Here is an 18367-nt window from a genome sequence, read left to right as displayed (position 1 = left end):
TGAACGGTTGGATGGAAGAAAGAACAAATATTTAACCAAATTAAAAACTCTAAATAAAACTGAAATAAAGAGTAGAACAAACAAATATGATGTTTAGTTAATTAATTACGATAAGAGTAATATGAACGGAAATCCCTTAATTGTTTATTGTGTTTTTTGAATTTAAGCATTGTTGAATTGAAATATATTCGAATACATAGACCAAAACGGAAAGCATGTACTTGACCGAAAAGCAATAGCTTTCATTAAATTGTTCTGGTTTTATAATTAGAACATGACCTTTTTATGTAAATTTTGATATTTTAAACTTGTTTTTGTTTTATAGCATTGTCAACATGAATATTAAAACAAAATGTCAGCTTTAAAAAAAGACAGAAATCATTGCATATTCAACCGTTTTTAGATATGTAAGCTAATATGCCAACATTTAGCTGTGTATACAAAATAACCCCTATCTTAAAGTTCGTGTTGAGAACGAAACGTTTTTATGGTATACATATTTTGGATCTACTTTGGATCTTATGAAATTATAAACACGATTAAGAAACCCAAGTTTTAACTCCCTACGCATTACATTTTTAGATCAACAAAGGATAATTGGTATTAGGGGCCAAGGGCTGTGTGGGCCCGATTCTACTTTCAAAACAAATTAGTATAACGAATAAAACAATGTGACTAACGTAAATATCGTGAATCGGACGATGCAAGTCAGTTCAAAGCGAGATAACACGAATCTGCCTGCAAAAGATTGCCGGTATGAGTTCATGACCGGAAATCTTACTGCTTATCCGAACAATTTAAAGTTGGCCGCACGCTAACAACGGAACAACAATTAAATAACGGCTTTTGATTGATACTTTGATGATGTTTATGTGTGGCAAGTCTTATTATTATTATCAGTTAATCTAGGATTAAGTGACATGGATTTTCTATTACGGCATTTCATACGCATAATAAAAGCCGACAATACTAAATAACTCTGACACTGCACACGATGTTGGTACAAATTCTAATAATCAATGGTCGAAAAAAAATTAGTGCAATATCCTTGAAAATTGAGAAAAATGATATTCAAAATTGAAATATAAAAAATATAACACTTGATTACCTCTATTTTACGCAAAAACGGCATGTCCAACAGTTTAATTTTTAGATAAGAGTTGGGTGTATCCGATGTTTGTCAAAGTTGAAATGAATATTGCACCTGTTATGGTTACTTTCATGTTTAAGCAAAATCAATAATACCGAAAGTGTTAACCGGAAAATGTCATGTTTGAAAGCGGTTTATGTCCATGCATATAAAAGGTAAGCTTACATCGGGGTTTTGCATTTAAATCGCGAATTCGTTTAAGCTGAGAAGAAAATTATTCATAGTTTAAAAAGAATATTAACAGTAGTCTTGGTTCATAAGATTTTCTTGCCGGAAACATGAGTATAATCACTACAAAAATGACTAAGTCATTGTATAAACTAACAAGCTGTAACATTTGTGGTTTTTTCATTAATATAATGTATTAAATGAATAATAATTTGACAAAGTTTCTGGACTATTAGTTAACAGAATTTTCTCATAATACAAGTCCATATTTGTTCAAAGTCTTCAAGTCATCATTCATTTTTTTCATATTAGCTAATATTACCCTCAGGCATCAGACCAGAAGCGGGAATAAGTTCGTACAGAAGCGAGACCTTTTAAGTAATTTAATTTCATTGGTCTATAATAATTGATAAATGATATTGTTAATCAGGTCATGCTATGTAAAAATTATCTCGTAGTCTTTTGGATAGACATTTATTTTTCTTTCCTAAAAACTAGATATTTTTTCATAGTTAAAACCTGTAAAAGGTTCATTAGAGTTTATTGTTCCGATTTTCCTACTATATACGTCCGTATATTTCTCATAGCTGTCGATGCATGTCTATTGATCTCAGGTATGGTACCCGGGGGAGATGTTTTCAATTCTAGTTTTTGAGACCGTTTACTTGGTTTGATACAAGAGAACAGTGTTTCAATCCATGTTTATTGGCATTTAATCCAATGCGATTTTGAAGCTTGTATACATGTATCATCCTTTTAACTGTAATGATTTTTTCTAGATTTTATTTATAGATACTCTGGGAAGGTATATTGTCAGACGAATCCTGGCGAGAGTTAGAAAATAAATTAAATAAACAGAAATGTTTTATAATTAATGTTGATACACTAACACTAGCATACAAGCATCAGAGGATTACGATCCAGAACGAGTACTACATTGCACCGTCCAGGAATGGTCCCTATCGAACTCCACCAAGAACAGGGAACTGCTCTTGTTAAAGTACATATTATTCAAATTAATTCACTTATCAAATATAAGAATGCACGCTTGCAACGTTCAGTGGTTGTCGTGTGTTGCTATATATAATATTTTTGTTCCTTCAGTGTTTTGTACTTAAATCAAACCGTTATATTTTTCTCGTCAAAATACTCGTAATATATGGAACGTCGTGTAACGCTCACTGGTAACAACATCGTGTGCAACACCTATCCATTCTGTTCTTCTGAATGTCAAAATACTTTATCCAATTAAATGAAAGAGCTTTGATTTAAAACAAAACTGAAAAATCATATTTGCCAAGCTACCATTATGTGGAGAACAAAAGCAAAAGAGACAAAATTGTAAGTCTGTTCTTTAATATTATCATGATACATTGTCATTTAAACATTAAATTTTGTCGCTTTAAATAATACCCATACTTTCTTTAAATACTTTCATATAAACAAATCAAGTCATGACATGTCTACATTGGATACTATTTCTTCAATTCCGTGTCTAGAAGTCAAATATTTCACATTTCCTATATTTTCAGAGGGATGGTTTCTTCTTCATTTGCACTTTCGAGTTGTCATTTAACATGTTCAACGTCTGATATGATATCCTGTTGGGTTTTAAATGTCTATTTGTCTGTCCTGTTGTGATTCAATAGCCATATTTGGCTCAACTTCAGTGAGCATTGACTCGTTTGATTCACATGGTGATGCCTCGTTGTTGTCTTTTTGACAGCATTTGAGACCTTAAAATAAAAAAAGAAGATCTCACTACTCACAATTACGACGTTAGCATATACTATAGTTTTCATTTCACTTTAAGTATAGAATTTTGGATTGGGACATTTACAGTGTAAGACATACTAATCCAATATTGTATGATATATTTTGACCTATTAATTTTTATGAACGGAGTTTTAACAGAAGTAAGACCATGTTAACAAATAACTTATTTCACTTTCGGTTTTGGTGGGGTATTTGTTTTTCAATATTAAGTTCATATTGAAATTGTTTGGACAGTTGTCATTTCGTCGTTTTATATCCAATCATAGGGTTGTCTTTTATCGTTGACGTATGGTATTTGACTTTCTTTTGGTGTTTTCTTTCTGTTTCTTTGTATTCAAACCAAGTTTATCTATGTGTTATTTTTACAAAACATTCGAAGAAATGAAAACAGTTCCTCGTTGGAGTGCTAATAATTTCTGTAAATGAAACATATTCATAATATTAGCATTTTTTTTAAGGAGTACATGTATGTATCAAATGGTCGTAAAACATCATCATATTTTGTAAATACATAAACTAAAGTTATATGACCTCAAAGACGTATTTTCTTGTTGAATAGTTAATATACTCAATTGATTACAAACTAAAATCAATCAGATAAAACAGAAATACTTTTCTTTAAAAGTTACGAAAAAAAAACGATTCACAAAAAGTAAAAAAAAAGTGTGACACAAAAAATCAAGAGAAAGAATTCAAATAATATGAATAAATTAGTTATTATGTCTTTTCAGTGATACTCGGGGGATAAAATATCATGTATTTTTATGCCAGCGCCGATGTCCAGGTTTCTGAGCTGGACTAATAGTCTACAAGAAGAGGAATCGACTAATAGCAATAACGATTTAACTTTACCAACACCAGTGATGATGAGTAATCATATATAATAATATTGTTTATATATAAATATTAATAGAAATATTCACGCCTTTTTCGTTTTTTTTGTGTATTTTTAATGCGTATAAATAGGCTACATTTATACTTGTGTATTACGTTATTTAGTTGGGAGACTAATGCTACTCTGTGACACATTACATTGCAGCATACATGTATGATACTGGCAGTATTAAGATCAAATTACCTTTTGATGTTGCAAGTAGATAAGCTACTAGAAATCCCAGCATGATGCCTAAAGCAATAAAGGCATAGTATCCTACAATAGATAATTGATAATATGATATCCTATCATGTACTACATTATAACAACTACTAGTAACTTTTTTTTGACATTAAAACATAACAAACTACGACAGTGACCACTACAAAATGTACGAAAAAAAATCGTATAGCCGTATAAACATAGTTTTCTATCAAAAGAAATGTTTCTCATAAATATGACGATCTCTTGATCGACAAAAGTTCACAGAATAGTCGAATAGATTAAATATTGACCGTAAAAAATGAAAAAGAATGCAATAATAAAATCTCTAAATGAAAAAATAAAACAAAAAATAAAACTTACGTACATCAAAAGATTTTATACAACATTGACATCTTTGTAAGATATATAATCTGTGGCAAACATATTCGTGAATAAAAACTTGTTTGATATTTGAACATTGATAAAAAAGATCTCGAAATAATGTTATACAGAGATATTTGCACTAAATGGAAGAAATTTAAATCACTTTTAAAAGCAAATATTCTAAATGTTTTTTTTTCTAATTCATGGGACAAAAAGACAATGGGCCTTGTGCCTTCTCATTTGGATTTTTCTTTGACTGCATATTGTCGAACTATGAAGTATAATGCGCAACGTTTTCAAATTCTTTAATTTCTAATGTTCATTAGCCTCAGAATGTAAACCGAAATGAGGATAAGATATTATTTATTTTGACATATCGGGGCCTTTTATAGATGATTATACAGTAGGTGTGTTGCCCATTATTGAAGATCGTACAATGACGTATAGTCGCTGTTTATAATACACGTAATGTTGACTCTCACTGGTGGATAGTTGATCAATTGCATCCTTATCCTTATTTTGTCATGCGTTTTGCATTAAACGTTTCTATCTACAGGCTTTTGATTTTTGGAAAAATGTGACATATGATAATTGCTATTGTCTTTCCTGTCTCTGTTTTGATTGCAACGAGATGTCAATAAGCCCTTTGTTTAATTATGAGTCCATTTGTCAAATAATTACCTGAACAGTCAACTTCTCTTATCCCAATTAACGGTGGTAAAGAAATCAAAACAATTGTCAGCATACATAACATAACAAGTTTAAAAACTGAAATCAAATGATAACAAGTAAAATAATAAGGTTACCTAACATGTTAACAATGACTTCGGAATAAAAATTGAAAAGAAAGAAAGTTGAATATCTATTCATTTTAGCTATTCAATCATGTATGCACATTTTAATATTAATGAAAGCTTATGATAAACAATTTTTCAATTATTCATCGACACGTTGTACTGTCAATAAACTTTGTGGCGCATGCGCAATGCTGCACAAGCCGATAACTTACTTTAGCTGATATATTTTCATTACTGTTGCTTATTAAACTTACAGTTAAAAATACTAAAATACAAATATAAAGTCGTCAAAACATTGTTAAATACCACGCATTGAACTAGTAAAGGATTTTGAACATATACAGACTTCAATATACAGTAAATGACGCATATCCTATTTCTCTTATTCTTATACACGTGGTTGAATGATTATAGATGAACATACCTAATAAACAGCTGTTATTTGTGCAAGGAAAATTGGCTTTGCATTTAACTTCTACTTGTTGGCCTAAAGATAAAAAATAGAAAAGAAAATAATGCTGAAAATAAACATTTAAAATCTTTTCATAACATATTTAGAAGATTGTTTGTTGTCCTTTTTTTACATATCTAACATCGTTGATTATATGCACTTTACAAGTTGTTATGAAAAAGAGCTGTATCATATTCACACAGCCAAGTAATCCATTCCTCAAGTTAACTGCTTTTACCATTCCTCAAGTTAACTGCTATATTTAAAATACTTGTACCATTTGAACACTGTTTAATTAACATATAATTTAAAACATATAAAATTATGATACATAAGTATGTGTTGACATTCGTTAACCGATTTCACATGTTTCATGATATATCTCTGAAAATATTTCATGGAGACAGATATACCTAGTGACTCAACAATGTCGATGCACTGATCAATTGGTTTACGCACCCTCTTGGCACATTTTGCTACAATAAATAATAAAATTTATTATGCCGTTGTTTATGCTGTGCAGAGATCATTTAAAGGCAAACCAATTTATCAACATATATACTTATCAGTTATGAAAGCTTCGATGAATGAAAATATAAAAACGGAACATTACATACTAAGTTTTACACCAAATCCGTTGGATGTGTAATGATTGGTACATTAGTCTGAGAGAAGATTATTAATGTATAACTTACAATTAGTTTTGAACTAGCTTTCAGTAACTTTTAACGGTAAATAGTGTCTTTTGTTTTTATTGTGTTTCGAACCGATCTATTTAGTTAAGTCACTTGCAACCGATAGTGACAATCAGTTTCGAATGTTATGTTGCCACACCACTGTCCCAGGTCAAGGATAAGGTTAAGCGACTCACAAAGATTTGTATCCCATACACATTCTTTTTTTTCTGTTCCAAATCACAAACCCGTATTTTCGGGACTGTAGTAGGCTGATACATATGTAACTACAATATTATTTTATTTTTTGTAAATTGCATTGCTATAAATTAAGCCGTTTAATTTGTCGTTTGAATCGTTTCGTATTAATTCTGCTGAAACCTTTTCGAGCTGACCATACGGTGTGGGTTTTCTTATTGCAGAAAGCCGCACGATGGTCTGATATTGCTTATATCCACTTCATTTGAACTATGTTAGATAGTGGTCTCATTGACAATCATACCACGCTTTTTGTTATACTAACATAAATCATTGAGATCATATGGGAATCTTAAAAAATTAGGAATGTTTCTTCTATTTTATATTCTATTTAAATAGATAATTCAAATATAATTTGACGCACTTATTTACAAGCCACAGGCTGTACATTCAATTCTATTATGTTAGGACTATATGCGGTAAATATATAATTGCAACCACTAAAATAAAAAGAAAGAGGAATGACTCGCCATACTTGTTTTATATGTAAATGAGATATATGTACAGGTCATCCTTTCATAGTAGTAAATCTTATCAGATTTCTGCTCTTTTAAGGAACGTATTTAAATATTTGAATGAACATTACAATAAGTGCTACACATGTTACGATAAATTCCAAAAAAAATATTAACATCATTTGATACTGACAGGTTAATACACGCCTTTGTATTCTGCATTTATAGTCTAGACTGGGATCTATAATGCTTTACTTTTACATATTGTGACTTATATGTAGAGTTGTCTCATTGGCACTCATACCAAACTTCTCATATCTATGATCAAAGGCAACAGAAGACTTCAATACTAAATAAAAAATAGTAATGTCAAATGCAATTTATCGAATGTCTTACTTTAAGTGTTTCTATAATTGTGGTATTTTTGGCAATGGTATTTCAAAAAGGACAGTTATAGGTTGCAAAATATGGCGTTCTTTGGGACCAAAACCCCGTTTTAACAGCGTTTGTCTACTACAAGAGTACCTATAAATATTGACAATGCAATTTCCCATAGGAACTCCTTTTACGGCTAAAACTGTACCACTTTTACTATGAAGTTTTGAAAAAAATCATATCCTAGAATGGAAAGTCATATGCACTACAATTTTTTTCAAAGATCAAAATATAGGGCTGGGCGGCATATTTTCAACGTGTATATGCCCCGAACTTCTAAGAGATTAAACTAACACTAAATTTCTTAACTATCCCTACCTTGACTGTAGGATTACCACAGATTTCTATATAGACAATATGCATATGTATATTTACTGGCAACATTCCCAAGTTATGGCTCTATGAGATGAAACCTAGAGATCATAACTGGGAACCAGTATGTAAACAAAATTAATTATCTATGAATATTCTATATCTCCCCAAAAGAGGCGTGGTTTGAGAAACAGCTGTATTTACAAAGCGCAACCTATACAAACATTGTTTCCAATAGAAAACTCTCTAAAAACACTTTTTCTCACATTAATACTTATTTATCAGAATTATAGCCTTAAAGAAATCACTGCATAAAATCTAAGTTTTCTTTTACTGTTCATTTTTGAGAACAAGATATTAATTATTGCCAGCTTTCCCTATTTGCATGTTTTCTGATGTGAAATGCCTAGAACATGTTTAAAACTGTTCTGATAACATATTGAAAGCATTTCAGAACACTGTAAATATTATGTTTAGCAGTCAATCATTCCATCATTCAAGATTATATAAAGTATCAAATCCTGCCTGTGTCTCCAGTCCACATTTTACTGTATGCCTATTTGTCAATGAAAGTTCACAATTTCTGCCTCAAATGGTAAGTTAAGAATTCTTGTCACAACAGTATCATCTCTAACCATATATCTGACACAATTTAGCAGATATATGAGCTAGAAATGTAAAACAAAGCCATATTTGCAATAGTTGTATGTATGCAGATACCAGTCTGATGTATAAATTCACTTGAAATGTTATAGAAATGACTGCTAACATCTAATTTTTTGCATAACTTCCAAGCAGAGTTATTGTTTTCTATATAAAGACCTTTAAAATCATAAAATCATAGCATTTACAAGTTAAATTATTTGTTTTATGACCAAGGGGGTAGGCAATTTTCTCTGTTTTTTGCCCCTGGGGCCTCAAATTTCCTAAATTATTCTGCTGTTTCTAGCAATATGGAATATTTAGTACATATTCAGGATAGAACACACTATTGTAAGTTTTGTTGAGATATTTTTGTATTTCTAGCTTGTGTTTTGCATGCCGCGGTGACAAAAAAGCAGATTTCGGCGTTACGGCTTACTTTTGGGTTATTGACAGGACAAAAACACCCCACCGATAATATTCAGGAAGGATCTATGAGTTTCAATGACTGCGAAGAGTAAATATAAGCACTTTAAACAACTTAACTTACATATATGCATATATTATGAATTTATTTTGCATTCAGGGCTTTAAGTAAACTATGCATACTGTAAACTGTGCATTTATGCTGAGTCATCAAAGTTAAAGCCTAGGATTTTCTCAATCTTTATGAAATATTTATCAAACTTCATATTTGAGTTAATTTCTTTACTCTTTTTTCACCCAATATAGGTTGCATTTCTGTAAATATTGACAATGCTATTTCTCATAGGAACTCCTTTTACGGCTAAAACTGTACCACTTTTACTATGAAGTTTTGAAAAAAATCATATTCTAGAATGGACAGTCATATTCACTACAATTTTTTTCAAAGGTCAAAATATAGGGCTGTGCGGCATATTTTCAACGTTTATATGCCCCGAACTTCTAAGAGTTTAAACTAACACTAAATTTCTTAACAATCCCTACCTTGACTGTAGGATTACCACAGATTTCTATATAGACAATATGCATATGTATATTTACTGGTAACATTCCCAAGTTATGTCTCTATGAGATGAAACCTAGAGATCATAACTGGGAACCAGTATGTAAACAAAATTAATTATCTATGAATATTCTATATCCCTTAAAAGAGTCGTGGTTTGAGAAACAGCTGTATTTACAAAGTGCAACCTATGGAGTCAATATTCGAATCAAAAATATTTTAATTGCAAAACAGCGAAGAGTTACCTTTATGAAAACAATTAATTATTTGGAAGACCACAAAGGCTATGATAACTCCAAAAAATGTCCATGCTGTATTCTTTTCCCAGGAACAATAGTCTGCAAAAGGTAATATTACAATTTACTTGAACATAGATATTCATTTTTTTTATTCATATCATTAATTTAAACAAAAGAAAAAAACCAACAACAATAACAACAAAACACTAAAAAAACCAAACAGACGATACAATATATACTTAATACATTCTTTGATTTTTTTAGATAAGTTCTTTCTTCTTGACAGGTTCTGTGAGTTGATGATTAAGTTTGAACTTTTCCTTAATGAATATTTCTTAAATGTTTTTCAGTTACATGAAGTGAAAAGCCTAATATGAAAATTTATAAAAAGATGACAAACGAAGTATTTTGTGTAAATTTAAACAATACAACAAACCAACTTATATTTGTGTTTATTTTTTTCGCGAATACTTTTTTTTGCGTTTAGCATGTTTAGTTCCTTCTTATCGACGTTGTTACAATTCTTACTCGTGACTTAAAGATACGAAGAGATCCTAGTTATATTCCTGACGATTATGGTCATTAAATCCTGATTTTTCATCACGGGTTTTTGGTTCGATAGCTAACTCTCTTTCAAGGAAATCATAAAGGAAGAGAAAAACATGTAATGTAGCTTTAACTGAGAGATTACTCAATATACATGTGCTTCTAGAAAGTTGAAAAGTGAATTCATCTCTTACTGTAAAGAGCATTTATCTAACAACCAAATTGTTGTAACTTTCTTGGCATACGGTGCGAATAACTTTAATAAATTGATGCGTCCAAAGTGAAAGTTAAGGTATTTTTCAAACGTAACCATAAATGTTGTATCCATCATTTCTAGTTCAATGCGATCAACATGGTCACTATAATATAGTTTACATTATTTTGAATTTCTATGTGAATGAACATCACCTACATAGTCGAAGGTGAATTTTTAGAATAACAGATTTTTATTTTCATTCATACGAACAAATGAACATGTTAGCTAAATGTATATTTCTTCCTTTTTAATTCAAATTGGAGTTTGTTATTTTTTGTTATTAAATTATTTTCGCAATTTAAAATGCAATACAAGTGTTTTGTATCTATTTTTAAAGCGTTCTTGATTGAGAAAATTTGATTTATTCGAACGTTTTATATCATCTGTAGATTGGAAAAAATCTTTGGATATATAACATAATAATTTTTATCAATGATTGATACAACATTTTATGATTCAAATAGTAAAGAGATCAATCATTTGCATTTGAATTTTGAAATTTAATGTCTTAATTATTAAGAGATTAAATTTCAAAGTTCAAATGCAAATGATTGATCTCTTTACTTTGTGAATCATACAAATAAATATCATTAATGCAGAAGAACTTCGGATTGATAATCAAACATTTTTACTAAAGACAACAGATAACTACTTGACACAAAACATTGAAATAATCAATGTAAAAACAAATCTGATTTGTTTCTCAAATATAGTATCATTTAAAAAATAAAAGATATATCATTTACAGATGTAAATCATAGCTAAAAAGTCATTTTCATGTTTAAAAGATGTTGAACATCCCAAATAAAGACATCCAATTTAAAAGATAGGCAGGTTATGGTACGGAGATTCTTCTCGATCGCATGAATATCATTGTATACTCACCATGTTTGACTGTTGGAATAGCTGTAATTATGAAAAATAATAATGAATATGTTCGTTGTTAAGATAAGCATTTAGTTTAAGTTAAGATTTGGAATGATTTAGGGCTTGAACTATCGTAAAGACACCTGCGTTTCGTTTAATATGTTTCCCTTTAGATGTATGTGTTTAGTTTGAAAACTATCCTAGACACGTATAAAACAATTATCCGTTTTAAAAATTGAATTCATATATGATTTGTATAATTAGAACCCTGAAGGATGATTGATTATAAGTACATTTGATGATGTGTTTACTGTAGTTTATTTTTTGATAAACTGTGTTCACAGGACTACTTTCATAACTAATATAAACAACACAATTGCTTAAGTTTGTTTAAACAAGGATGCAATCGTTGAAATGCCTCGCGTATTGTACTAGCCATAATTAAATTCATTTAAAAAGTCTACAATAAGTGGTGGGGTTTTCTATGTTGTGTTTCGACAACTGCTGTTTGTTCGTCTCTTACCTTTTGGCCATGGAGGTGCTAGTTTATTTTCGACTTTAATGTCTTTTTTGATATCTATCGCCTCTCTTTATCATATAAACCTAACATTAACAATGATCCATGTAAAATGACGTTGAGATGAACTTTGCCAGACGAAAACTTTTGTCTTCTTAACATTATATAATTGAATACGTTTAATCTGTTACTTACAGTATCTGAGAAACAGAACTAACCATTAAAACTTAAAGTAGACCAATGAACTATATGGAAATGAGGTCAAGGTCAGATAAATTCTTCTAGACGGAAATGTACACCTTTCAATGATTATATTCATTACATATAGTGGAGGATCATAATAGCTCAACATTGACCAAACACAATGAACAGAATGACCCGTACATCTCAAAACCATGTAACTACAAGTTAAAGTTGACCTACTGATAATAGTATCACGAAACTTTAACTTTGATCACTGATCCGTGAATTGAGGTCAATATAAGGTGTACCGCCGTGTAGAACGGAGTTTAGTATCCCATTAATTTGATACTGTTGTCCAATAATTCATAACTTGTAAGAAATGCACGTGAAAAAAGCAGTTTTCTAAACAGTTGATGAACAATGGTAATGAGGTCAAGGACAGTGGACATACGACGGCAGGTAACTTTGTTACAAAAGGCATCTGTACACACGATATGTATCATCCGTATCTTCTACCTTCTAAACTAATTTGTATTTATAGTTTACACCGTCCAGCTTCTGCAGTGCAAAATTAGCATGGATGTGTGTCGCATTTCCCGACTTAAATAACAATCGAGTCAAAATTGAAACTTTTTTTTGGCCGAGGTAAACTAATGTACGAATAGAATCAATTTTTCTTATACCACTACGTCAAGTCCTTTTGAATTCAATTTGGTAAAGTTTACACATCGAGAAAATTTCGAAAAAATGCTTTAAAAGTATTCCTTTTTGATACAGCAAGTAGACGATTTTTGTAGTTAAGTCCATTTTTGTAGTTAAGTCCATTTTGTAGTTTAGCTCATTCTTGGTAATATTCTTTTGGCGTGGTTAGCTGGGTACTTATGCATCCCGCCAATGTTTTGTTGTGCTCAGGTCGTTTTTTGTAAACTTGTCTTTCATTTTTGCTGATGTGTTTAGTCTATATGCCATTTGGTTTTCTTTGTTGAAGTATTTGTTTGGTTTTATCATGCTTAAGACTATAGCACAATGTTGACTGCTGCACCTCTATTTTAGACATTTTTACTTGTTATGTCAGTTTGTTTTGTTCACACATTGTTGTCAATATAATAGAATTTTATGCAACTGTCATACAGGTGAGAGTTTTAACTAGCTATGAAACCAGGTGTAATCCACCATTTTTTCCATAAGGGAATGCCTGTACCAAATCAGGAATATGACGAATGTTTTTCCATTCGTTTGATGTGTTTGAGCTTTTGATTTTGTCATTTGATAAAGGATTTTCCGATTTTAATTTTTAAGTTCGGTAGTTTGTTTTTTTTTCTTTAAAGACTGCTACTATTTTTAACAGAGATATTAATAGAGGTATTGATTTTATTAATTTTATATTCTTCTATTAAAAATTGTTTACCTCCATATTTTCATAACATTGAGCAATATACATAATTTCTTTTACGTTAAAAAGACAACAGTAGAAGTTCAATTTTCAATTATACGTAAGTAAAACAGACGTCTGTATAAAAACAAAGGCTCTTCAGCATGAGACTATGAAACATTAAAGATAAGATATATCCATGTTGGCCTGTATTTGCAAGGACTTTAACATGCTTAACACCGTTTAGAATCTAGAGGTTATTCACCTTCAGAAAAAAGGACCAAACAGTCAACCATTGTCGATATGAATTGGAAAGAGCCTCGTACGTTCATAAAAGATGCTCTTTCGCCCTATTGTAAAAATTGATGTAAACGAGAGATCTTGCAAAAAGTCACTTGGTTCTTAAAATGATAAGTATCGGAATACTGGTAATTTTTGCATATCACATTACCAAAATGATTTAGAAATAAAAGAAAAATGTAAGTAATAGGCCTATTTCTAGAATTAAAAACAAAACTCAGGTACTTGGAAATCGTTAGTGTTCTCAAATGCCGACAAAGTAGCCAACAATGTGGTGGTTGAACGTTAGTACTACAGGGAAGTTTTTAAGAATGACATACCTAATTCGTCTACATTCAAGGGTCTGCGCCTCAGCGTTAGTCAAATAGTAAATAGTCATGCCCCGACCACAGCTCAGATAGGAGCCTTCTCTAAAAAACGTGTCCCTACTTCCTACTGGCGTCCTAAACTACACTAAACCCGTTCAAATTGCAATTAATATCAGCGTCTAGTAAATGTTCTATAAAATTGAGAATGGAAATGGGGAATGTGTCAAAGAGACAACAACCCGACCACAGAACAGACAACAGCAGAAGGCCACCAACAGGTCTTCAATGCAGCGAGAAATTCCCGCACCCGGAGGCGTCCTTCAGCTGGCCCCTAAACAAATATATATACTAGTTCAGTGATAATGAACGCCATACTAAACTCCAAATTGTACACAAGAAACTAAAATTAAAAATAATACAAGACTAACAAAGGCTAGAGGCTCCTGACTTGGGACAGGCGCAAAAATGCGGCGGGGTTAAACATGTTTATGAGATCTCAACCCTCCCCCTATACCTCTAGCCAATGTAGAAAAGTAAACGCATAACAATACGCACATTAAAATTCAGTTCAAGAGAAGTCCGAGTCCGATGTCAGAAGATGTAACCAAAGAAAATAAACAAAATGACAATAATACATAAATAACAACAGACTACTAGCAGTTAACTGACATGCCAGCTCCAGACTTGACTATCTATCTGTACTGGTTGCAAGTTCTCTTACTTCTATCAAAGAAATAGTCATTAATTTTTGTCATAAATCATATGAAAATAATGGATTTACTAGTAATGGTGGAGTGTCAGCAACTCTTTGATGTTTCGGAAAAATTACGAGCATTTGATAGTCCGTTGATAGTTATAATTTTTGGATTCTGTACAATAGACCACTAATCTTATCAAGCAATTTCATTATTAGATTTAATGGTACTTAACTGAAAAATCTGTTAATATAGAAATAAGAAGATGGTATGATTGTCATTGAGACAACTCTCTGCCAGAGAGAATATGAAATAGAAGATAACAACTTCAGTAACTACAGGACTACCAACAATGAGCAAAACTCATAGAAAAATAGAAAACACCAAAAGTTACAAATGTAGACAGTTTAAAGGAGAAAACTGACGTCCCGAATTAAGTTAAAAAATTAAATGAAACAAAAATTTTGATAAACAGCAACAAACTTCAACTGAATTATAGGCTCTTGACTTGAAACATGCATATACAGAATGGGGCGGGGTTAAACTTGTTTGCTTGCGCCAGCCCCTCTAGTTGTGTAACAGTATGGCATAAGAATATCAATTTAAATGCTGAACTCATTAAATCTATTCAAAGCACAAAAACACTTTTACAAAAAGAAAAAAGAAAAAAAGGTACATGTACATTTCTGAAACATTTTGTGAAATTTACAATAAATAGTGTGAACTAACAGTATATATTCGGGTAATTGATAAAAGAAATAATTTGGTTCAAAAAATAAAAAAAATTCAGCGGTCAGCTATTCGATACTGACTCGATTAATGACATACTTGTATTGTGTAATACGTTGATTAATTTAACATTAAACAAAAAAACTAGGGTTCCAACTTCCTCAGGCAATGACGAACTCTATTAGTTTTTGAGAAACATTTTAAAATCATTTCGTTTCTGACGTTTTTATGTACTAATACATCGATCTGCGAATTCACACAATGTATAAATTGTTTTTATGATATGTGTATTTGCAAGTACACATATCATAAAAGTAGAATCACAAAACTACTTAACTCTGCAGATAATTCAAAACGGAAAGTCCTTAATCAAATGGAAAAATCAAAAGGTAAAACACATCAAACGAATGGATAAAACTGTCATATTCCTGACTTGAAACATACATTTTTTTAAGTAGAAAGTGGTGGAATCCCAAATTACTCTTGAGTATGTGAAATATTTTAAAGGTATGCTTATACAAAATTACGACAAAGTAAATGCAAACACAATTAACAGTATCAAAACCAGGCAGTGTCAGAATAACTCTTAAAATAACTTTATAATTCATAATCAGAAAATATATGGTTTAAACTACAGAAGTACCAATTCATTGACAACTTGGCAAAGGCAATCAAGGGAAATATCAGCCCACCGATACAGTGGCTGTTGTATAAACATATAAACTATTATAGAAATTAATACTCTTACCTTCCCGCAATACGGTGACATTTACAATTGCATTATCAATGTTTGTTCCATGATAACATGTCCATCCGCCATTTAATCTCTTATCGATTCGCCCTCTTACGGTGAGCATTGTGATGTTATGTAGAGCGTCTTGGGTGATGGTGCAATTTGTACTTAAGGAATAACAATGAGGAAATGGTATTGGACTCATACAATATGCTTGCTCTTTGTGGAACTGGTTAAAAAACTTGACCTGCCATGACAATGCATTTACTCTGCATCTGAAGGTAATTTCGTCTTTCATCGCACTCCAAGTAAGACAGACGTTAATATTACAACTATATGTTTCTATAAAGAAAATATCGAATTATAAATGAATGCGGAAGTTCGACAAAATGGTATACAGACATATCGGGAGAGCAGTAAAAACAGTAATGTATATTAAGACAGACAGCCAACTATTCCAAAGCACGAAATAAGACGAGAAACAGAATAATCAACATGACACTACACACCAAATCTAAAAATTGAGAAACGCTGATCCTAACTGTAAATGAAATTTTGTTTACCAAAAGTAAAGATTTATTTTTTATGCTCCAAACAATTTTACCTCTCATGTTTCATCATTCGGTTATAACTTAACTAGCTATAAAACAAGGTTTATTCCATCATTTTCTAAATGAGGAAATGCCTGTTCCAAGGCAGGAATATGACAATAATTATACATTCGTTTGATGTATAAAAAAAGAAGATGTGGTACGATTGCAAAAGAGGGACGAAAGATACCAGAGGGACAGTCAAACTCATAGATGGGGGTGATCTCAGGTGCTCCGAAAGGGTAAGCAGATCCTGCTCAAAATGTGGCACCTGTCGTGTTGCTTACGTTATTACAAATCCGGTAAATAGTCTTAATTCGGTAAGTCACATTCGTGAGAAGGGAAGGGTATTGTAGTTACGACATAAGAAACATATCCGATATCATCTGTGAAACGGTTATTCCATAACGGTCAACCAACTCGTGATGGCGTCCGTAAAATTTACGAAGGGATGATATCAACTTCACCATTTGGAACTCTTGGCAAATGAGACAACTCTCCACAAAAGACCAAATGACACAGAAATTAACAACTACAGGCAATGATACGCTCCATCCAAGTCACAACTTGTAAAAGAAAAACCAATACAGGTCAAAGTACGGTCTTCAACACGGATCCTTGGCTCACACCGAACAGCAAACTATAAAGGGCCCTAAAAAATACTTGTGTAAAACCATCCAAACAGGAAAACGAACAGTCTAAATTATATAAAAAACGAGAAACGAGAAACACTTATAAACCACATCAACAAACGGCAACCACTGGACATCAGGTTCCTGACTTAGGACAGTTGCACAATTTTATTTGTTATTCAATCGAGTTACATGTATGAGAATTGAACATTGGTAAACTGCTATTTATAAAAACTATACCATACCTGTTATATATACTAAAATGATCAAGAGTATTACCAAAACCATATCTGCTGCCTTTGCGAAAGCTATTTCCCTAAAAGTATAATTAAAATATGATAAAAATTCTAAATCTTTACACATTTGGTACAATATAAGATAGACCCAGACATACTCCAATTAAGGTGAAAACGCCCTCTGTAAAGATCATCTCAGTCGATTTAAACGAAGGCCTTTACATTTGGAGATACAAGTATATTGATTATTTAGTCAGAAAGCTCTGATCATATACAATGTTGATAATTCACGAATCCATATTGAGCACAATGAAGTTTATAAAGCCTATCGTAAACATTAATGCAATGTATTATTTTTTTTTAATATTTTGACTCAATTTGAGAATAGAGCAGTTTATGATTTTTCTTCATTTCTATTCCTGTAAAAAAAATGTATAAGCGGTTCATTATGTACGCTTTAAACAGTGTTTTGCATTAACATGTTATTTTTGATGCTAATGCCATTAAGGTAAATAAATTTAATTTTCAAAGTTATAGCGAAAAACTACTTACTGTTTTAAAAAAGCGCCATATTTTATAATACTTACAAACGCATG

General features: G+C 31.3%; 1 protein-coding gene across 1 annotated transcript; it reads right to left on the bottom strand.

Moving 5' to 3' along the window:
- Positions 1-2652: 2652 nt before the first annotated feature.
- On the bottom strand, positions 2653-18353 carry LOC127718094 (uncharacterized). Its single transcript, XM_052223986.1, has 10 exons — positions 18324-18353; positions 17781-17851; positions 16329-16655; positions 11495-11515; positions 9814-9906; positions 6218-6280; positions 5778-5840; positions 5238-5324; positions 4173-4244; positions 2653-3054 (listed from the first exon to the last, which is right to left on the bottom strand). Exons 2-10 carry the CDS (start codon positions 17821-17823, stop codon positions 2930-2932), a joined length of 894 nt encoding a protein of 297 aa, XP_052079946.1. The 5' UTR covers positions 17824-17851; positions 18324-18353; the 3' UTR covers positions 2653-2929.
- Positions 18354-18367: the final 14 nt, after the last annotated feature.

The sequence above is a fragment of the Mytilus californianus genome, unplaced genomic scaffold (assembly GCF_021869535.1).
Source record: "Mytilus californianus isolate M0D057914Y unplaced genomic scaffold, xbMytCali1.0.p SCAF_10, whole genome shotgun sequence".
NCBI lineage: Eukaryota > Metazoa > Mollusca > Bivalvia > Mytilida > Mytilidae > Mytilus > Mytilus californianus.
Note: the sequence above shows the minus strand (reverse complement) of the source record. Positions and strands in the feature narration are given on the sequence as shown.